The following is a 23,285-nucleotide window of genomic DNA, read 5'->3' on the forward strand; positions in this document are numbered from 1 at the left end:
AGAAAAGTAGGAGGGATAAATGGGCATTTTTATGTAAATAAGAACAGTATGATGGAAAAAAAGTATGAATTCCAAAAAGAATATAAATATAAAGAAAAAAAAATGAGAGGAAACACATGCCTAATCTCATTTGTGGATCTAATTTTACAATTTTTTGACAAAAAAAATCAAAAGCATAGAGAAAAACAGGAAGAAAAGTTGCAACAAAATGGGAATTTGTTCCACACTCCAATCCAGACGTCCAGACTTAGGTCGTCTAGTTCCTTTTGTATATAATAGTCTAATGTAAGAGTCATGCATGGTAAAACCGTAAAAGATGAATGCCAAAAGGTAAAAAATTTTACTTGCCACGTGGGGAGTCTGTATACTTGTTGCTAAATGTACCTGCAATTGACATGTTTATTTCGGATTGGGTTTCTAACCCCACTGTAGACGTCTTGTTTATGTAGCAGGACTGGAAATAGGAAGTGTCGCTGCAAATACGCAGAAACTTTAAGAAACAGAAGATGTAGCTAAGCAAATTTGGACAGGTAATAAAGGAATCTCTCTGTTTATGCACAAGAGAGTAGTCTGGAACTGGAAGTGGCAGCGACGACTGACGAGAGAAACAGAGATGAGCCTGCGCCTGGGGAAGTAAGTATCAGCAACAAATGGGTGGAAGGCTGTAGTGGTGGACCAATATGCAATGCTGCACCAAGCAGGTCGACAGGGCAATCCAATCAATCAAATGGTCCTCCCTCTAAGTGGCCCGTTCAGAAATGTACTAATTATCTCAAATGCAATGAAGAAAATCTCCAAAGAACTAGTGGTCGTGGTTTATAATAAATAATTAATAATTCTATGTGAGGGAGTGAGTGAGTGAGTGAGTGAAAGCTCTCATAGTACTATCTTGATCTGTAGATCTGTAAATATTAAAGCAAACTTCTCGGTTCTCAAATCAATAGATGGCATCATTATGCACCTACCTAGCTACTTAGCTAGTGCAACGGATATAGCACAAAATCCATAATTCAAAGATTCAAACAAACGCAGAAAGAAGGAATCAACCCCACTCTCATTTGATCATTTCCTTCCTAAGCCTATCAATTAAAACGTGATAAATTTCTTCTCTGACGTGCATTCCAGTTCAATATTGGAATATCAAAGTTGTTTTAATGTACATTTTCTTTTGCTTTTGGGGTTTTTATTGTTAAATCCACCCCATAAACTTTAGTATAATTGGAACAGTGACACGTGGACGAATGAAGAATCAAAATTGAAGGGGGGCCGGGTAATGAATCACAGGTGGAGGTGTTGTAAATTAAACCAAAAAATTTGGACTACTGATCGAGCTCTAAATTTCCCTTTGCTTATTGTTACTAGGAGCCTAGGAGAATGGATATGCATCTTGCATAAAAAACAAACCCACATCGATGAATGTAAACCATCTAATATCGCAGCTGGTTCATTTGACTTGGTTGATTTTCACGTACATCTCGTGGTTGGGGTGTAACTTAGAGGGTGTTTGGTTTTGTTTATATTTATGGGTGGTTGTTTATTTGTAATTTTTCACTTTAAATGTTTATTTATACTTTTTTACTTTAATTTTTTTCTGTTTTTGTTGTTTGGTTAAGTTTTACTTAAAACATTTTTTATTCTCCACCTTAGATTAATACCCATTAAAATATGACATATCAGCATTTGGTTTTAAGAAATATTGGGGCATTTGAGAAAATAAGAATTTGGCGTTTTCCCAAATGTCTCATGCACACAAATTAAAGCGTTTCAGTTTTTTATCGTTTATTTGATAAATGGTGAAACCAAATAATTGTTTCATTTTGCTTCAAATCAATAAATGCCAACGCCTATATGGCTGTGATGTAGCGACATTTTTTCAATAAACGCCAACGGAACAAAACGCAAACTTAATTGTAAGGAGTTAAGAGTTTAAAGTGTGAACCGCCGGGTGGAGTAGTTCAGGGTTGGGCATTGGACGTTGATCATCAAGTGTTTTTAACTAAGAACAGTACCCTACCCGCTTTTTACAGAAAGGGACTCGGTGAGCATCCGTGTGGGAGGTCATTTCCAATCTGCAGGACGGACACTCAGAGAATCAGTGCTACGACTGAACTGATGAACCAGCATTCTTATCCGGCATGCCCATGTGACCTGAGCAACATTTTCACACCCCCTAATCCCATTTATAGCAAGTTTTATATACTCACCCAGTCACCCTACTGTAGTGATGTAACTGGTCGAGCTTCTGCTGTTAGTCCCCTTTCTCTTTCCTTTTGACGTAGCTAGCAGTGAAATACATGGTGTTTGTTCAAGAAGAAGAAAAAGAAGCTAAGAAAACAAAACAAAAGTGAATTAAAGCAAAAGAAACGGAGTAAAAAGTCACCAACAACATATATTCTAGCTGCAAGTGGTTTTAGCCTGCAAACAAATAATAATAGCAAGTCATAGTTATAATGATATAGAAAATTGTAGTAATGATACGATAAAAAATAAAGATTTCTTGCCGAGCAATAATAATATTAATAATTCAAACATTATAATCAGCTTCTTATTGGTGACCTTGGAACAAACTCATCACTGCATTTCTGCAAAATCCATTTACAGAATAAGAATTCATTTTCATCCACACAACTCCAACAACATTATTCCATGACTTTCTGTAGATAAAAGAAGAGAAAGAAAAACAGAAGAAAAGGAAAACTCAAAGAATCACCAACTCAAACCTTTCAGTAGGATCCCCATGTACTGTCAACATCTATATGATTTTTTTTTGGTAGGTGGGAGGGGGTGTAAAATCCAAAAAAAAAAGAAAAGAAATGGTGGAACTAGGCGCCGGATTTACAGTCTAAATCTGCTCATAGATATCGAAACCCACTCCAGTTAGGTCCTCCGATAGCGACGTCAGTGGAAAGCTACTGAAATCATCCGAACTCTGGGTTTGTTGTTGCTGATCTTCTTGCCATGAACGTAGCTCCAGCTCTTCAGATTTGATCCCGTGAAGCTGAAACTGAAACATAGGCTCCAACCTCGTCCCAGACTCCCAAGAAAAGCTTGCAGTGCTAACCATGTTGTTCATCTGAAACTCTGTCTGACTGTTCATATTGCTACTGTTACTAGAATTTTCCTTTGTTCCATTGAAGAATAAGCTGCTCAGCCTCGAAGACGAATTGTTATCCGAACTGTCTGTTTCAGACAAATTTGTTAATCGAGGCATCGAAGTAAACCCGAAATCGAAGTTGGTGGCCAATTGGGTCTGGTCCAAAGGTATGAAATTTTGGTGATATTGGGAGAGAAGGTTCGAGTTATCCCCAACAGGATTAACACCCGGTTGGAACTCAAAGAAAGGAAAGGGATCAAAGACTGGTTTTGTCAGAACTTTATTTTCCGAAGCTTCATTGAGTCCGGAATCCTGGTAGATGGAACTATTAACAGCAAATGCTTGGCCGAGTTCTTCCGAGTTCGATGTGCGTCGAAGCCTTTTAGGTTGAGACGAGGAGTCTGCTTCTCTGCACTTGTTCTCATCTTCTCGTACTTCAGTTTCGCTCAAGGGCTTGTGGGTATTCGGGTCAACCCCTTGCTGCCTCAGTTTCTTCTTCAGGCATGAATTCCAGAAGTTTTTGATCTCATTGTCAGTTCTTCCGGGCAGTTGTGTTGCAATTTGAGCCCACCTGCAATTCGAAAAGGAAGAAATCATCAACACCCACCTCAGTCTTTGCATCAAGGGATATAACCACTTGAGATTCACATTCTTGGATATATCGATATCTATACCTGTTGCCCAGAACTTGGTGGAGACTGATTATCAAATCCTCTTCTTGCTGAGAGAACATTCCTCTCTTAAGATCTGGTCTCAGGTAATTTATCCATCTCAGTCTGCAACTCTTGCCACACCTTTGCAGGCCTGCAGGAAGGGAAGGAAGCTTAAAATTACTGAATTATCAATAAGATATCCATAGCGATGGAGGTCAGAGATGAGGCACACTACAGGATTAGGTACCTGCTTGTTTGGGAACTGAACTCCAGCAACCAACACCAAATCTAGTGATATGGTTGAACAGTTTCTCGTCCTCTTCAGGAGACCATAAACCTTTCTTTAGCTTCTGCTTTAAACAACATGAATGGCGCCCCATTTTGAGAATTAAGATGATGATGATGATGTCGAACTCTCCGCTGAGAATTCAAGTACCCACCTCAACCTGGTCGATAGCCTGAAGGGTTTACACAAGGGAAGATCTGTTTACTGTTTTTGTGTGGGGAAATTAAGATTATTGCCGATGATTTAAAGGGGGAGAGAAAATCATGCTTAGGTTTCAAGTCATTGGGGTTAGAGAGAGAGAGAGAGAGGGAGGAACCCAGGAAGGTGAAGCAATCAAGTGGGTTTTACGCAAATAAATCTGGTGATGCTTTAGCATAGAGAATGGATTGGGTTTTAAGATATCTCTATCTCTACTCTACAAAAAATTAAAAATAAGAAATCAATACTAAAGGAGAGGAGAGGAAAAGAGAAGAGCTCTACTCCTACAAAACGTGTAGTTACTGAGAGTGTAGGGGTCAGGAGTTTCAATATTATAAAATAATAAAGTGCCCGCCGACACCGACGGCCCGATATTGCCATGAAGCATCGTATTATGGTCCCAAATATAAGCAAGGCCATGGATTAGGAATTTGGGACCATTGGCTATTCAATCTCCACCCTCCAATCAATCTGTGGGCTTGTCGCACCTGAGATTCTTGAGCCAATATAATATAAGATTATTGCTGTGTTGACCATTTCAATTATCTAGACCTCTATCTAATAATTTTCTTTCTCTTTTTATTTTCGCTATCTAATAATTTTCAAATTATAAATCGTAACCTGTTTTTTAGTGATTTTGCACACGAGACACAGGTCATTAGTCACCAGATTCCGACACGTGGTGTTCTTCAGTTGCATTATTAGGACAAGACACCAGAGCCACCAGCACCACAGAATGATATTGTCCATGTTCAGCACTCTCTCTCTCTCTCTCTAGTCTCTACAGAATGAACATATATCCCAAGCCTTATGAAATAAAAGATTCCAATCCAGCGGTTTGTGTGCAGATGATATTCCTCCTATTATACGAACTCTTCTTTTTCTTTTCTTTTTTTTTTTATTTAATTTTTGAGAAAGATATGAAAGCTTTGTGAGAGTGAGAAGAATAATTCACATTTTAATCGTTATCCGTGTGAAATGAAGGGTAAACTCAACTCAATGGGAGAGCATACCTTGTATTAGTCCCAAGTCTTAAGTCGTCGTAATCACAGACAAAATTGTTTTCATTTTTAGACACAGAAGATCTTCTGTAGATTGCCAACTGTGCTTTTTTTTCTCTTTGTATCTTGTTTTCTTTCTAAATCGACATGATGAAATGGAAGATGCTTCTTAGCTTCCCGTCTATGTTGACTCTCCCTCTCTTCTCCTGCACCAACAGCTTATTCATACACCTGACCTCACGCTGCTCGTTATAACATGAACATTATATTTATACGTATCGGCCGATAAGTATCGGGTTCTGATGCAAAACAATTGTACATCGATCACACTAGTTTTAGAATTATATGTTGTAAGATCGAGGAATTAGTAGAGATATATTCGATTCAGTTTCATCAAAAAACTCTTATTAAAATTGGAAAAAGAAAGCCCTCATCATAGAAGAAACTCAAGTCCCAATCTTAACTGCTTTATTTGAAATAACTTCATTGTAGACATTAATTAATCAATTAATAGGACCGACGAATACAGTACTCCTAAGCAGTAATGTAATAGTAATACACACCACCTAAACCTATTAAATCTTTTGATATACCCAATCAACTGCAACTAGAACACAAATGACAAATGCTAAGAGGAAATTTGTTGGTAGGCAGCGAGTGAGTTCAAGTTCATTCAACCCTTGGAAACTTCGCCCTACAGACAAGGCATGGTGGGACCCATGAGAACACAATCTTGCTTCGCCCTTAGGGTCAAGAAATCCAAGAGTTTGCACAAATCAGACAACAGAGATCCAATCATCACTCGTTGAATACACATTGCCTTGGGTTGACCTTATTCTTAATTTGGTATAGTATAAAGGCCCACCATAATTCAAGCAATCAGATGAGTGGTGATGATTCAAGGATCAGGTACTCTCCATGTGTTTTTGTTTAGTACTACTTACTACTTACGCATCTGAAACTGAAAAGGTAAACAAATTCTTTTCTTCATTTGTCTGTGCAAGCTAGCCTACGAACGGTCCACACATTAGAGCACTCGTAACTTAGTCCAATCAATATAGATGGAATGGTCCAAGGGAGAATGGACGGTGGTGCCATCATAACATCACAGTCCTGTGTGGGTCCGGGCCTATAGATCCATGATGGGACCATAGCCTTATAGGTCCGTTAAAGGTCATCAAATGAGACAGATTATATTTATTTTTCTTTTGAAAACAGTGCAAATACAAAATTTAAGTATTTGCACTCTATATATTTGCATTTATACTCCTTAGTCCTTCCAAATTGAGCCTATGCAACAGATGAAACATACGAAAAAAAAGGGTTCAGTGGCCTTGGAAATTAGAAGCACTCTCTCTCTCTAGTCTCTACTGACCGTATATCAAACACGGGACCCACTGAATTAGCCACATGTTAAATTCCACGATCCAAATCATTCCACATATCAGACCTTGTAGCCGTGACTTCATGTTCGGCGTATCCATCGCCGACGAATACGAATTCATAATTCCATATATGTCCTTTTAATGTAATTTGCTTCCTTTCTCGATCGGCTGGCTGTGCCTGTATAACATAAATTTGCTGCTGATCCACACGTTAAGTACGTGTAGAATCAAAGCCTTTATTGACTGAGGGTCGTGGTAAGAAGAGAAAGGAGAGGGAGGGCAACTTTTAGCTGAGGCGGGGACACATTTTTCTATTCCTTTTCTTCTTCTTCTTTCCTCATTCACTACTATTCATTTTATTTCTCGGGGCCCACCAAGATCTTGGATCACACGGGAGACATAACTTGTCGGCTCATGAAAGCGAAAATCACTTTATTAATAATATTAATAAAGAATAAGAATTAAAAAAAAAAAGAGAGAGACAGAGAGAAAGAGATTAATTAACAGGTTGGGAATTGGGATGTAAATGTATGTATGACATTTACATACGACGGGGAGGGATAATAATAAGTAGTAGAAGTGGTTCTGGATATCTCGTAAATCATACTAAGAAAACACCAGTTTTGCTTTTATTCCACCTTGTCAATGTCACACACAGTAAATATAAGTAGACATGAATAAAATCGAAAGGAACTCCGGCAACGCCAAGGTGGACTAGTGATGTCAGCACCGCTTGAGGACACGCCAGAAGTGGAATTGAATTACCCTTTCGTGGGTCCCACCCGTTGTCAATTTCGTTAATTTGCTCTAGCGATAAAACGCCATGTCAACCTGATCTTTTGTTTTTGTTTTTGTTTTTTTTTTTTCTCTTTTTAATTTGAGTTTGTCCAACTCTGTGGGCCGGGGCTGCTTTGCTTCTTAGGGTTCCTTAAAAATAGCTCCATATATTGGGTGGTGACTACTGCTGATTCCATCACCTCACTATACTACTTTCTTGAACAAGCCCAAGCCTTTTTCAACGCTTCATAGCAACAAGCCCACATCGCCCATATCTCACCGAATCTTCTACTTTATGTGATGACTAATTGATGACATAAAAGGATTTGCCTTTTTTTCTTTCTTTGATGATTGATGATTTAGGCTGCGTTTTTATTTAATTTCCGAATTAAATTAGGTTTAATTTATATTTAGAAACACAATTTGTATATAGACTCGAATTAATGTAATTTTTAAAAGTTTTCTGCTGTTTTTTTTTTATTTGAGTCCGAAAATTAAATTATATTTGATTTGTATTAAGTAAAGGGTGTACAAGGATCAACTCTGGCAAAAGTGGGGGTAAGCCTCCGAAATGGTGGTAAAGGTGTGCAAAAGAGAGAGAGAGAATGTATTTGGTTCTGCTCATGTTTGGTCCCTCATTTGATCATGGATCCCTATTTATTCTTTTTTGTTCAATTCTTTGATTGTCTATAACCCCACGTGGTCATTTCATTTTTCTGAAAATCTAGACATGTGGCATTTTCTGAGAAGTTGTTAAAATACACAATCCACTGCCACTATTAAGACAAGTGGCCTTCTCATTTTCTTGAAAGTTAAATACGTGATAATTTCTGAGAAATCGTACTACAACCCACAACTCACTACTAGGCTACAACCCCCCACAATTCAGACATGTGGCCTTCTCATTTTTTTGGAAAGCTAGACACATGACATTTTTTGATAAGTTGCTTCTAAAGCCTACAGCCCACTATCACCATTCAGACACGTGGCATCCTATTAATTCAAGAAATATGATTCAAAAAGTGGATAGGGTCACTCCTAAACAATGTAAAAAGACAGTTATTTATTAGCTTAACACATGTTTATCCATAGTCTATTAAATACAAATGGTAGGACCCATTAAAAGATTACCATAAACCTATGTTTATTTTTAAGTGATTTTTTTTTTCAAAAAAAAATACTTTCTTAATTAAAAACTTGACTTAACTTTTAGGAAGCAATCTAATTTAACTTTTAAAAATAAATTTATTAGACAAATAGTAAATACCAAATAAAGTGGGTTATTGTTTATCAATAAGATCTGATTTATTATCTTAAATCAAATTAAAAAATATAAATTAATAATAAGTTTCAAATAAAATAGGTCAGAATAGATTATCAATTACAAAGATGCAAGACCCATATTAATTTTTTTTTAATTTAATTTTTAATAACTAAATAGTAAACTTCAAACTAAATTATACACACATTTAATTACCCCGTTCTTAATATGGGGTCATTCTCTAATATTCTTTAAAAATAACATTAAATTAGCACAAGTTGCCAATTGTCAACTACTAGTTAAAGCTTGGCCTAATATGATATTTTGTAAACTGGCTTAAACCGGATTGATTAATTTCGGATTCATATTGGACCGACTAGGCTTATAGACTGTTATAAATCCATTGTCTTATAAAGGGTAGGGTATGAGCAACTTTCTAATCCGATATGGGAAACAATACTATTTTAGAGCTGACTCATGCCATTTCACATTTTTTGAATTAGGTTTATTTACTCCCAAACAATAAAATTGTTACAACACACTCATGTTTCTCACTTTTAGGTTACAATTTTGGTGAGGGTGGAGTTCAGTACAATTGGAGTTGTCAGTACCACAATTCTCCGGATCCTGTCCTTTGGAGGAACCTTTTAAGGGGTGGAATTTGGCAAAACACAGACTTCTTGCGATTTTAGCAGAATTGGAAAGGAGGGAGGTGTGGTCATTTCATTTCCACAGAACTAAGGCGAGGCAATAGTATACGTAGTGGAATCCAAATCAATTCTATGCAAAGTTCAAACACAACCTTATCATCTCAAGTGCATATATAGCACAAAAAAAGAAAGAAATACTTTTTCATTCCCATGTCTACTTAGTAACTGTTCTCTCCAATAATAATAATAATAATAATAATAATAATAATAATAAAAAGAAGAAGAAGAAAATCATTAAACCACAAATAAATTCTCTTTGCCTACTAATCAGGAGAGGGAATGCCATCCTCAAATATAAGCAGGGTGGGCCAAAATTACCAGCAAGAGATAAAAGTTTTTCCTTAATCCAAACCTATTAATGTCTCAAGCCACTGACCACTGCATTGCCCATTTCAGCCACATGAAAAGAGGAGAATGGTCCATCCAGAGAATGTTAGGTAAGAGAGCAGAACTAACACTAAAAAGAAGCAGCATGTGAGCCCTTACTGCGTTCACCTCTCTCATTGGCACAGGCTGCACACTAAACAAACACATTTATTATCTCTATTTCATCAGAAACCAATAAATGATGAACAAGTTAAGTTAGGGTTGAAGAAATTAATTTAGAAAAGAAGTTGAGCAGAGCAAAGTCTATTTACCATCACCATCTCATTACTCATTGGATGGTAAGTTAGAAAACAAACTCATTTATTTATCTCCAATACATCTCATCAAAACCAATAATAAACCCATGAACAAGATAAAATTGACAAGGCATTTTAGCTTGCAGAAATTAATTTAAAAAGGAAGTTGAACAAAGTCTATTTGCTGTCACCATCTCAGAACCAATGAATGAAGAACAAGTTAGAATTGATAGGACATTTCCAACGTGAGAGTTCCTGCGGCCTAATCATCAAGCTCCCCATCTAGAATGATAGGAGATTCGCTGGAGCAGTTATTTGTTCATTTGATCATTTTCATGACCCACCTAACTCTATAATATCTACTATCCACCAAGTACTCGACCTTTTTCCCCGGGTCAATACTGAGCTTTTACAAATGTATAGTAGTTTAATCGGCTTGGAGAAATAGCTAGATCGAATGGCCTGGTTTCTTCTTTCACATGGTAGGTCTGGCCGGCCGTCCCACATACACGTAGAACGTGGAGCAAGGAACCCATGGAACTCTTTTAAGCTACTACCAACTAAGCTTATCCAATGGAAAATTCTTCAGGTTCTCCAGATGGGGTGCCCCTAAACAGAAATTCGATTGAATTATTGAGATGGTGATGGATGACTGAATCACCCACATCATCTAAACTTTATCATAATTCACATAGTCTGTCAAAAAAGGGAAAATCTATGATGCGGAAAAGATATAGTATTGAAAGAGTTTTAATCAATCAAAACTCATCCATGAATTTTATAAATAACATCTGATTGGCTATTACGTTAATGATTTCAGTTGATTGATAAAAAATTTTTCAGATATCATATTTTTTCCATATTATAGTCGAACCCGTAAAAAAAATGGCACTTGTCGCTCATGCCCGGCCATATGAACATATACATCTATATAACATGCTCACTAGTCTCTTCCTAGGCAAGGACAAAGAGCCACATTCCAAGTGCAGAGACAACTAGAGTTGGCCCAAGTACTTTGAAAGTCTGGAGAGCACAAGAAGCTGGCCCTACTCTTCTGCAGCCTCCTCTATAATTCTATATTCCAGGGAGGAATTCTCAAAAGGAAAATACGACGCGCTGGGCTTACCACAGAGGTGCCACACGCACTACTTCTGTGACTATCTGCCCGTGTACCGAGCTCATGACTTAAAGAAATTGTCTATGTCATTCTGTCAAACACTAATAGGGTGTTGAGATGGTCAGAAGTTTTACATTTGCACGTTTGGAAATAAATGGTTTCCTTGAAAAACAAATGGTACTTGAAAGGAAAATGAATTGTATTTCTCACTGTTTTCAAAACTGGACTGGACTGAAAAAACTGGGAATCGGTCACTTGATCGGTTCTGTTTTCCTCCAAAACCGCTTTTTTTTCTAAAATCGTTGATTTTGGTCAGCAAACCGATGAACCGGCTAGTTAATTGCTCGAACCATTTGAACCGTTCGAATGGTTTTGACCATTTTCAAATTTTTTAATTTTTTTTGTTAGAATGAGCCAGCTGTTCGAATCGAACCATCGGACCATTCAAATCGGTGACCGGACCCCTGACCGGTTTGATCACCGATTCGTTTTTAAAAACCACGGTATTTCTAATTCTTTTATTGCATGCTTCATTCACTCAACTTGAAGGTTGAAACTTGAATGAAAGGACCAACCACTATTTGGAAAAATGATTTACTGGAATGCCATAAAAGAACTGTTTTGAGGGGAAAATCATTTGAATTGTTTTCTCTTATTTCTTGTGCAACCCAATGGAAAAGAGAATGAAATAATCATGATTATGTGAAACTGTGATGATTAACCAAGAAAAAGAAAAAGAAAAAAAAAAAAAAACCCATCTTATCACGCTACCTCTGATATTATTGCACAGGTACAGCAAAAATTAAAGAGTGTTTTGAATCTTGAAACCTCTCTTAATCTCTTACCAACCCTGTATGCATGGATGTTACCAGTAATAAAGATCATGAGCAATTTTTCAAAAGAAAGAACAGAAATATATAACGAAAAAAAGAAGGGAAAGCTTTCAACGCACATAATAAATTTCTTCTTTCTGTCACATCCAATTAACCAAACCCTCGGAGATGAGTCAAAAAAATGGGTGTGCACGCAGATTCAAGTTCAGACACGAGGCATGCAAGGCACCAGAATCCTCGAGAGAAATGTGAAAGAAAGCCAGAGCTTTAAGAACAATGAAGCCAACTTGACTCTTCCAATTAGTTGTGTTTTAAATGCACTTAACATTCGTATCATATTCGGCTTAATACCCATCGTACGTCTTCATGAATCATGACCTCACCGCCCTTTAAATCACAAAAACACCAAGCAAGCATGAATAAGATTTAGTTTGTTTGCAGCGCAAATTTTATTTGCATTGGTGCATGTGTAAATAAATAAGTGAGAGTGCAAATTTATATATTCCTCAAATTTAACATTAATATGATAAATAAGAAGTATCTTATTAATGATATAAATGGAATATAAAATTTAAAACTGCCCCGAAAATGAAATCATTTTCATACCAGCGTGGTAGGTTAATGGTTCAGCCATTTGGGTCAAATGAATCAATCTATGATGTCATAGTTAAACAATATTTAAAAAAAATAGAAAATAAAAAAAGAATTCTAGAAAATAAAAAAAAAATAGATGTCTGCAAAATTGTATATTAGTCATATTAAGAAAAAAGAATGTGATAAACAAAAATTATTTTTATTAATGATATAAATGAAATACAATATTTAAAACCAATTTGAAAATAAAATATTTTTTGGTGTAGGTGGCAGGCCAATGGTCCAACCTTATGGATTAGGTGGATTAACCCATGATGTAATAATTAAACAATATGTATTTAAAAATGAAAAAATGAAAACAAATACAAAATGTACAAAAAAAAAACATTTTAGAAAGCATGTGAATACATCCTTGATATTGATCATATAAAATAAAAATTAGGTGTAAAAAAATAAGATCTATTTTTACTAATGATAGAAATTGGGTACAAAATTTAAAATTGACCCAAAAGCAAAACAAGTCTTCCATCCAAGTGGACAAAATACAATAAATTGTAAAAATATAGAAAAAAAATTGTACATAAATAATGGATCTAAAATTATATATTCATCATATTAAAACTATAGATGTAACAAATAAAATAGATTTTATTGATAATGGAAATAGAATTAAAATTTAATGAAAAATGAGAATTAATGTTTAACCTATGATGGTAAAATAACCAAGCACTATGATTTGACCATAGGAAAAAATATTAATGAAAAATCAATGTGTTCAAAAAATTTGATTGAAACCTCATTTTCTTGTCAGTTGAACAAGTCAATTTGTGATATCATAAATTAAATAATAACAATAAAAATTTAAAAACATTTTAAACTTTATAGAAAATTTGAGTATGCCTTTAATGCTATACATTTGTCATATTAAATGCATTAAAATTGAGAAGTATTTACTAACTATAGGAATAGCTAAAATAATATAGAAATGAAAAATGAAAACTAATGTCTTATCTATATCCCATTGACTTAGTCCAATAGATCAGAAGTTCATTAAGTAAAGTCGTCTAGTGGTTGAGCGAATTAATAGTTTTTAACAAGATTTTTAAAAACGAACCGGTGACCGAATTGGTCAGGGGTTCAGTTATCGGTTTGAACGGTCTGATCGTTCAATTCGAATGGTCGGCCTGTTCTGACAAAAAAAAATTAAAATTGCAAAACGGTCAAAACCGTTCGAACGATTAATCGGCTGGTTCAGCGGTTTGCTAATCAAAATCAATGGTTTTGAAGAAAAAACAGTTTTGGAGGAAAATGGAACCAATCAAGTCAAGTGACCGGTTCCCAGTTTTTTCGGTCAGTCTAGTTTTGAAAACAGTGGTTTTTAGCAATAAAAAAGTTGGATTTGAAACATATTAAAAATTTGTCTGATGATAGGTCAAACTATCAAGTTGTCCAATTCAACTATAAATTAAAAAAATTGTATCAACTACAAATTAAAAACATTGATATAAAGTACAAGTAAGAAGACTTGAGGGTAAATAAAAATCAATAAATTTTACCAATAAACCATGCTACAATTACTTATCTCTGTTTCATGATTTTTTTATAAGAACACTAAAATTGTTGTTGATGTTGTTATTATTTAAAATTGTCACATGCAATGTATACATTTACTAGTTTTTCGGATGTAAATGGATCGGATCGGATTTGAATCATGTTATATTCGAATCCGATCTGACACTATTCATGTCGGATCTGATCCAAAGATCTGACTGAAACTGATAGGACTCAATTTGAATTTGAATCTTATCAGTAAGTCATATCTTCAGATTTGATCCGATCCAACTTGTTTTCTTTAAAAATTAATAAATTATTAAAAGAAAAACAAAATATATTAATTTAAATAAAGTAAAAGCAAAAAATACAAGTCTTTTTTAAATTATTCTCATCATATATATACAGTTTTTTTTATAAAAAATAAGTAATATAACAATTTTATAAAAATATATTTATAAATAAATAACACATATATATATGTATTATATATATTTATATTTATAAATATATAATATATATCAGATCGGATAGGGGTAATTCAAATCCGATCCAATTTCTGATTGGAACCTATTATCCGATCCGAAGATCCAAACAGAGGATGATCTGAATTTGACCAAATAGGATCACTAGTTTTAAACAAATAGATGCAAAACAGAATTGGGATTCTAGGAGGGCTTGAGATCTCCAACAGTCCTATGTAGTTTGTGATAAGTGTCTTACCATATGTCTATTCTTATATGTATGGGATTATAATAACTAGTTGGTGGCCCAGTTGGTACATTCCTTGCTTTGTTACAGTAGAAACCCCAGATCCATTCCCATTCCCACCAGGGTTTGGGGTTTTAAGGGGATGGATAGGGGTGTTCATTTGGTTGATTTGGTTTGGAAATAGAACCTAATTGATACTTCGGTTAGGCCATTTTTATGAATTGAACTAAACTTGAAAATTGAAACGAATTCAAATCGGCTAAGTTTGGTTTTAAATCAGTTAATTTGGTTAATTAAAATATAAATATATCTTATATTTATATTAATAATAATTATAAAAATACATCAACATTTATAATTAAAATACATATTATATATTATTATTAATATAAATAGTAATATTAATATATACTAATGTTAATATTAATTTTAATATTTATAATTAAAGTATCAATATATATATATTTATTTATTTATTTCAATTAATTCAATTTTTGGTTTGATTTGGTTGAAATTTTTTTCTCAATCCGAATTCAAAATTGAAAGCCAATGTTTCTAAAATCATCAAATCAAATCAAACTGAAACCGAATTGACTTATTTGGTTTTTGGTTTAACAACCGAATTTGAACACCCCTAAGGATATTCGATGGGGTACCCCCATTGTATAGCCCACTGTTAAATTGCATGGAACCCAAAAAAAATGGGGTTTTAAACCAAAAACGCCATTTCTAGTGGTGAACTGAATTCTGACGGTGGATTGATGTCAAATTCATAGGCAGGATGCAGTTTATAGGGGGCTATTAATAGACTAGGAGAGAATTGCATTCAGATTTCTGAGGGGGATTACGGTCCAAAAATCCAAAAAAAAATATAAAATATATATATATATAGGGGATTACGGTCCAAAAATCCAAAAAAAAAATATAAAAAAAAAAAATATATATATATATATATATATATAATGACATGTATAGGGGACATCTTTTAAGCTAGTCATAAATTTATGATTGAGTTATACTATGGTGTGGTAATTAAGTTGACTGTAGAGGGAAAGCCTCAGCCTCTCAATTCATAGAGGGCTGAGGTCACAAGTGGCAAACTTTAATTCAGGTTATTGCCTAGCGTTTGACCCAAACATGCAACAAGCCAGTGATGATGAACTTGTCCTACGCTGCCAATCCCCAAATGGAGATAAACGAGAAGAGTTGAACTTTGGCCAAATTATAACCAACGTTTGCTATCTGATTGTGATCTTTTTGTTGTTAAGAGTTATTTTCCAAGCAGACTGCAGACCTTTAGCCACAGTGATTAGAATTAACTTCCCTATTTCCTTTTTATTCATCTTTTTGGCTGTAAGAGCAACCGTTGTTGATCTCGTTCCCTTTCTTTTTCACTTTAGCCAGACATTCCAAGTTAAATTTCAATTTTAGATAGTAAAGGGTTCCATTTTACCCAAACTATTTTTAAGGGTCAATGACCCACTCTATTGTATCCCTCTCCCCCACAATCACCAAACAGTACTCAACAAAAAACATAGTTGTGTTTCCAATTACCGTATGTAGTGAGTCATGGTTATTTTCAAAAACACTCTTGTTTCTATCGAGACCCAATGACCACAGAACAAAATCATTTCTTTCCCAAATGTGTGTGTGACCATTTGCTTTAGTCTCGCCCCTCTCTCCACATACTTCACTCTCATACCCCCTATTTTTAGTTGGCTTTCTTGCTTTCCTCCCAACCCATAGAAAGGTTCACTTAGCTTTATTAATCTCTTGTTTAGGTCCCTTTGGTAAAAGAAAAACAACTTTTAATACAAAACAGGAAATTGTTTTGCCAAGGGTCACTTTACCAACTTCAGATAAATTTCACAGACCTCCCTATATTTTGATCAAAAACTTCATCTCCTCTATTTAAAACACAAAAATCTGGGGCTTCCTTTATCATACATGTTCTAACTTTTAATATCATTCACCTCTCTTCCATAGTGAACCTGTCTAAGAGGCTAATGCAACCTCATCATATAACCTATAAAATGTTTTCCCAAATTACATGAAAATGAAAATTACCTTTAATATATGCATACTAATCAAATTTTGCATGACCAAAGTATCCTAACCCATTTTAGGGGCCTTTTCGGTTCTACTCATTCAATTTTCAAAGACAACATGATGCGGCCTAGCCACTTAAATGAGGCAAAAAAAAAAAAGTCTATAGCCTCAGTTATAAGGTTCAAAGTCGTGGAAATGCAAATAGTATTGAAAAGACAATTTTAAAAAACATATAGTGATATACTTTGAATATGCATATATAAATGCAATAAAAAAGCTAAAATATGTGTGGGTACATTACAAAATTTTAATAAATCATAAAAATATATTAATAGCAATAAATATAAGTTTTATATGACTATAAATAAATTGTTTATATATAAAAATATATTTTAATGGTTTATATGAAGTGTAAAATATTGGGACACAATTGGTAATTATTGAAAAATGATGGAAGAAATAAAATATGTATTTATATACCTTAAATCTTATTGCTTGTAGTTTTTTAACAAAAATTTATAGGTTACATGGGAAAAATTTAAATAGAGTTAATCAAAGAATATTTATAAGGGTTATTAATGAGAGAGAATGTAAAAGGACTATCTTAACAAAATGGTTGACATTATAAAAAATAGTTTCAATAGTAAAAATATATTAATAATAATGAGAGAGAATGTATAAAAACAAAATGGTTGACATTATAAAAAATCACAGGGAGTGGAAATTCCTGCAAGGATGGAAATGGGAATAACCTTGTCCCTATTAGTGGGGACGAAGACGGGGACAAGAATGGAGATTTTCGCAGAGTTCGGCTTCAGGGCAAAACCCATTTGAGAAGCCTTTACTTCCTTACATTGAGAATATCTCCATACTTGTATACTTTATTTCATGGAGAGATATTTCTAATACAAGACTGCAAAAAACTGTTAGAATGGTATAGGCACAAATTTACCCTGACTAAAGCTGATCTCATTTTTGCGGAGATGGGGATGGGAGAGGCTCCCCGTGCCCACCCCACACCATTGCCATTCCTGAATAAGTATAAGGATTTTTTTAACGAGAGATAATATAATGAGGTTTAAGCGTACGGAAGTGATGAAACTTTGGTTTAGATGACTCCTTTGGAGAAGCTGCCAAGGGCCCATTTGGGATGGCTTTCATGCAGCAGCTTATTGCTTTGCCAGGCGAGTTCTACACATAGCCTATAATCTATGCTTGGGGAAAATCCAAAAATACAAATATGTCATTCAGCCCAAAAAAAAAAGAAAGCTGGTTTTCTAGTGAAGCTTTATTTCACAGAGAGGCCCTAAAAGAAGCTTCAACAGAAATCCACTTTTTTGGCTGAAGGATATCTAATTTGGGTTTTCCGGATTTTCACCGACATTGCTTATGAAGTGTACAGATGAAATCCACCACACAAATCCAAAAATGGCCACAGAAAAGCCCTCTGAGATGGACACCAGTTTGGGTGGGTTGAAGCACAGCAGCTTTCAGCTTTCCAAGGCGTCCGAAGAGTTTGTTCAGCTCAGCCCTCCCAAAAGGCACGCTTTAGCCCAACAAGCAACCGCCTCTTGACAGCCCGTAAAGCAAAGTTCCTAGGCACGCTGTATGCTGTATTGACAAGAGCTTTACTCAGGAGTCCAGAAAAGCAAATATGTGTGAAAGGTTCCGACTTCCGATCCAACTGTTTTAGCCTTTGAATCCAGTGGGAACAGTGTGATAATAAGAATTGAGAGATAATCTGATTAGAGAGTTCTCATGATGCCGTATGATGATTGGTCCAGTATCCTGCGGTTACCTCAGAGGAATGGAAGGGTATCGTTGCATGTTGCGCATGATGACATTCCGACATATTACGTCTCTATGGAGCCTTGGACCAGATCCTTTTTGGTTGTCGGGATCTTTTGTAGATTCCATAATGTAATGTAGCCTTGGACCTAGATTGACATATACACAAACTCAACACGTGGCAAAGGTCATACCGTAGCATCTACAGTAATCACCATTGCTTCTGTTATTGGACGTTGGACCCCCTCCCTCAAGCTGTCTCAATTATGTATATAAAGTGTTAATCCATCCTGTCCGGTCCAGTGATTACACCGGTCCACCCATATGATCGGTTCAGTTGTGGGGTTTGTGTTGTGGACTTGGGCATGGGGCAGTTTGGGACCATGGGCTTGCCTAACCTATACCCATCTGAAGTCTGAACCAATTTCTTGAACCACTATTCCATGATTCGGGTATGGACCAATTTTTTTTCCAGTTTCAACAACGATTGTTTGACAATCAATCGTTCTTAGCAAAAAGTGTTGTGTATCAATTTCAAACTATCAATGTTCTGAATCCATATTTGAAGTGGGTGGTTGAACTGGAGACTCAGACAATGACCATGTAGTCCTGCTGGGTTATTGTTATTGATGGGTTTGAAGTTTGAACCACCCACCCATTTGGACAGTTAAACCCACTATCCACTCAACTTTCCTGGTTGACATCCGGGTCGGATTTGTAGGAGTCACAATCACTCAGGTTGATGGTTACATTCAAACAATGTAAAAGTGTAAACAATGAAATCCTCATAAAATCTCTGAGAAGTATTTTTTTTTTTCTTCTAAATAGAAAGGCATGGTCCTTTACATGATGAAAATCAACCAACAAAAAAGCTTCCTTTTCAAGAGATGATGATAATAAAATGATGATGATGATAATGAAAGTGTTGAGACATTTCTTTTCCTTCATCCTTCACCCAAATAATATTAATAATATTAGGTCCTTTACCTGACCCATAAGTACTTGGTTGTCTCCATGGAAAAGAAATTATGTTGCTGTTTGTCCATTTGGTTTAGTGGGATATCTAATCACTTGTTACATCACATTATGACACAGAAGATTATTAATTAGGTGTATCAATTTTCATTAATCCTCTCTTTATAATTAGCTTTTAACTTGTGGATTTCAAGCTTCCAGATCCCATTGATACTCCAAGCAATGCCTTGAGAAGAAAATAATATCTGCATCAAATCACTTAGATAGATGCATATATTTATATATGTGCAAATGAACCATTCCCCACTGCTGGAGATAGAAAGAGAGAGTCATGAATCTTCTGATAATCTCAAATTTCAAGGATGTGACACCAAATTAGCCTTTAATGAACGTTCTTAACACTTTTGAGTCACACCAAGTGGCCCACTCGCCCTAATCTCGCCATTGACAACTAGTACTTCAATTAGTTAATGATAATACATGCCGACACAGATATACAGAGTATCGACCATCCATAATTCATGTCCTCCAACAACCCAGAAAGCATGTTTACATTACAGCCTATATTATTCAACTTTCTAGCCTCCGTGTTGACCTGGTTCAACCCATCACCCAGTCGTTTAGAGGTTAATCTACCCATACCCATTAATCCCCCCACCTAGTGAGTTCAAGATCAGAATTTTTAGGCCCAAAATACAATTGGAGTGGGTGTTAATTCGGAATTGATGTTAATTCAGGGACTAGTATTGGGTCTGTCCATACTTCTTCGTAGAAGTTATTAACCGACCCACCATCAGTTGGTTAATAAATAATTTATGAAGGCTGATTATGGTGTTCAAACTCGTGCACACTAATGTGCAGAAGATCTTATGTCTTTCCCCTTTAAACCTCTTGCCTCTTGGGCAAATTAACAATTATACTGATTTCAATTTTTGGTAAAATCAAATTAGAAATAATAATGATAATATGGGCTTTATTTTTTTTAGATATTCATATTGCATACAAGATTTAACTTCAAACTGACTTCGTCTTTTATTATTTAATCATTTACAGAATATATAATATTTGATGATAATGATGATGATGATGTTAATAGAGAAGCCGACATACTACCAGTGAAAGAAAGTGACGATCTGGTTCTTCCTCGAGGAAAAGAGAAAAATGAACTAATAATATAGACAAATGAGATCTAAGACAGACCTAAATCGTAATTAATAAACAAACAAGCTTCAACATTTTGTAGTAGAATGCAATAACAGAATTATGAAAGCACAAAAAAACCGAGTCATGTAATACAACTAATAACGGCTAAAATTTTCAATCCACTAATTGATTGTGATTGTGATATGCTAACTCACATGCCTTTGATTTGGAACTTGATATAGAAACCAAATTAATCTAAATCAGTGCTTACACGTGCAATGCAGATGATAGTGTCTCTGATGTATATGTCTTGGTGTGTTTTAATATACAACTCTGTGCCCCATTGAGCTCAGACCCACAAGCACATGGTCTGTATATCTAGAATGCACACTCATCTCTCAGAACAAGGTTCTATGCTATCTATCCATATTATATTGGAAAAATGTTTGGAGGGTCCATTACTTTTAGGGGGGTGTGTATGTCTGTGTTTCTTTTTCTTCCTGTCATTCAAATGTAGGGTCATTATCTGGTGTCTTGTGAGGGATGGACTGGATAAAGACCTAGGGCATTTGGCAAGTCTTTTAGTGCCATTCTTCAGGTTTTTCAAAGTTTAGAAGATCAAAATTTAATCTTTTGTTTTCGCGACAGAAGGCGGAAAGTTAGAAAGGCTCATTTCCCAAAAAGTTTAAAACGGCAAAAACCAAGAAGCTTCCCATCTTTCCATGCCTAAAATGAGAAAATCTTTCAGTTAACAGCTCAATTGACCATGTTAATTCAGGATACTTACCAAATGATCTTCATCTTTAAAGATAACATCCCAAAAGCTCAGTGTTGGTGATATGAGTTATCGGAACCCTAATCTTTGATTTTTAACGACTGTTCTGATACTTGAATTCACATTCTCATACTTGTCTACTGCCCTCAGCCAGGCAAATGAACACAAAACCAACCAGAATGCTTTCAGCAGTTCTATTCTCCACAGTTCACACCATCCTTAAACAGCTTTAATTTGCGCAGTCAGGCCTATTGGGATTTCGTGAAAATAAAATTGAGATCACCAAGGTGCGTTGAATCATTTGGATGATAGACAGGATCCATCACATGATGTGTCCAAAATTAATTAGTGAGATTCAAGTTTTCACACTCTGGTAATTGCCCAGTAGGATCTCAGTATGGGATTCTCTTTTTCTGATAATACCTGAGATGAAAAGGGCCTTAGTTATATCAATGATCATCGTCCAAGCACACAGAAACAAATGTATCTAAATACATACATGAAGGAGAAAGAAAGGGTAGGTGCATAATGCAGAAAAGATACCCACATACTTCAATTCATCAGCAAATTAAAGGATGACAAACCCAGGTGGTGACTTATATGAATCTGTCATCTATCTCACGTTCTGGTTCAAAAATGTGACCCCAGCATCTAATTATACATCCGATAACGATTGTTGACGAACCAAGATGTTAACCTGTTGAAATTATTTAATCTCATAAACAGTTTAATTGTGAGGACAAAATAAATTGAAGATCACAATGAAGGAAAAGGATAGAAAATATCAAAAGATAGGGAGAGCTCAGGTGCAGAAAAGTTCTTTGAATGGGTGTAAATCATAGCCGCAAGGGTCCCTTGATAAAGATATTTAAACTCAAAACTCAACTTGATGTGATAAAGGTTGCTGCCATTTTACTATTATAAATCAAAATTAATATTTATTAAATTAAAATCATAGAGTATTGTGAGACCCAAAGTCTTCATTTCACGTGTGGTCCAACTCTCCTATTCTTTGGCTTATTCTCATCATCTCATCTAATAAACCCATTGCTTTCTAGTCTTCTAGTTATGCTTCTTTATTATTTAGATTCTTTGCAACTAGACCCTTGATGTGAAAACAAAAGACGCATGTTGTCGTTATTTTACAATTAGAAATGGCAGAAAGGAAAAATAAATAAATAAAATAATGATCTTTGGGTCACAATGTGGGGTAATACTCGACTCCTACCCCGTCAGAGGACATGTGTCCGACCAATTTTAGGGATTAGGGTTAGAGCGAGGTCAAGGGTTTAGGGTTTAGGTATAAAAATCAAGAGGTGGCCTGGTCAGACGAAAGGGTAGGAGAGCCCCATAAGCCATAATGTGATGGGATAAATACCGAGCCACAGAAGACTTTCCCATCAATCAAGATCCACAACTTGAATGGTGTTTGGAAAATATCATTTCATGTTCTTTTTTTTTTTTTTTTGAAAAAAAAGGATTCTTGTATTTGGGAAAACACAGTAATTTTCCCAAACAAATTTCCCCAATTTTGAGCTTTTCTCTTATTTTCTATCAAACCATCACATAAGCAAAAGGAGGCCTTACCCTTAGCACAAAAAAGAGCTAAACAAATAACAAGCAAGTAATTGTTTTGTCAAACTTGGATAAGCTGAGAATTGCGATATCATGCAATGGCCATAAAAAAAAATTCTAAGTTGTCAACTTCTGATACACCTTTCTCTTAATTTGACATAAATCTTATAAAGTTCAATGAACTGG

General features: G+C 35.2%; 1 protein-coding gene across 1 annotated transcript; it reads right to left on the minus strand.

The window, feature by feature from the left end:
• Nucleotides 1-2,493: 2,493 nt before the first annotated feature.
• Nucleotides 2,494-4,550, minus strand: LOC104593107 (uncharacterized). Its single transcript, XM_010252796.3, has 3 exons — nt 3,995-4,550; nt 3,769-3,898; nt 2,494-3,665 (listed from the first exon to the last, which is right to left on the minus strand). Exons 1-3 carry the CDS (start codon nt 4,125-4,127, stop codon nt 2,843-2,845), a joined length of 1,086 nt encoding a protein of 361 aa, XP_010251098.1. The 5' UTR covers nt 4,128-4,550; the 3' UTR covers nt 2,494-2,842.
• Between the last annotated feature and the right edge of the window lie 18,735 nt (nt 4,551-23,285).

This window comes from Nelumbo nucifera, chromosome 3 (assembly GCF_055504915.1).
Source record: "Nelumbo nucifera cultivar China Antique chromosome 3, China Antique-T2T, whole genome shotgun sequence".
Classification (NCBI taxonomy): Eukaryota; Viridiplantae; Streptophyta; class Magnoliopsida; order Proteales; family Nelumbonaceae; genus Nelumbo; species Nelumbo nucifera.

Bases quoted from the DNA above. Each gene is read 5' to 3' on its own strand.
- LOC104593107 (XM_010252796.3), bottom strand. From the start codon at position 4,127: ATGGGGCGCCATTCATGTTGTTTAAAGCAGAAGCTAAAGAAAGGTTTA. The intron at 3,899-3,994 runs GTACCTAATCCT...CCCTTCCTGCAG, and splicing joins TTCAGTTCCCAAACAAGCAG to GCCTGCAAAGGTGTGGCAAG. The intron at 3,666-3,768 runs GTATAGATATCG...TTCGAATTGCAG, and splicing joins CACCAAGTTCTGGGCAACAG to GTGGGCTCAAATTGCAACAC.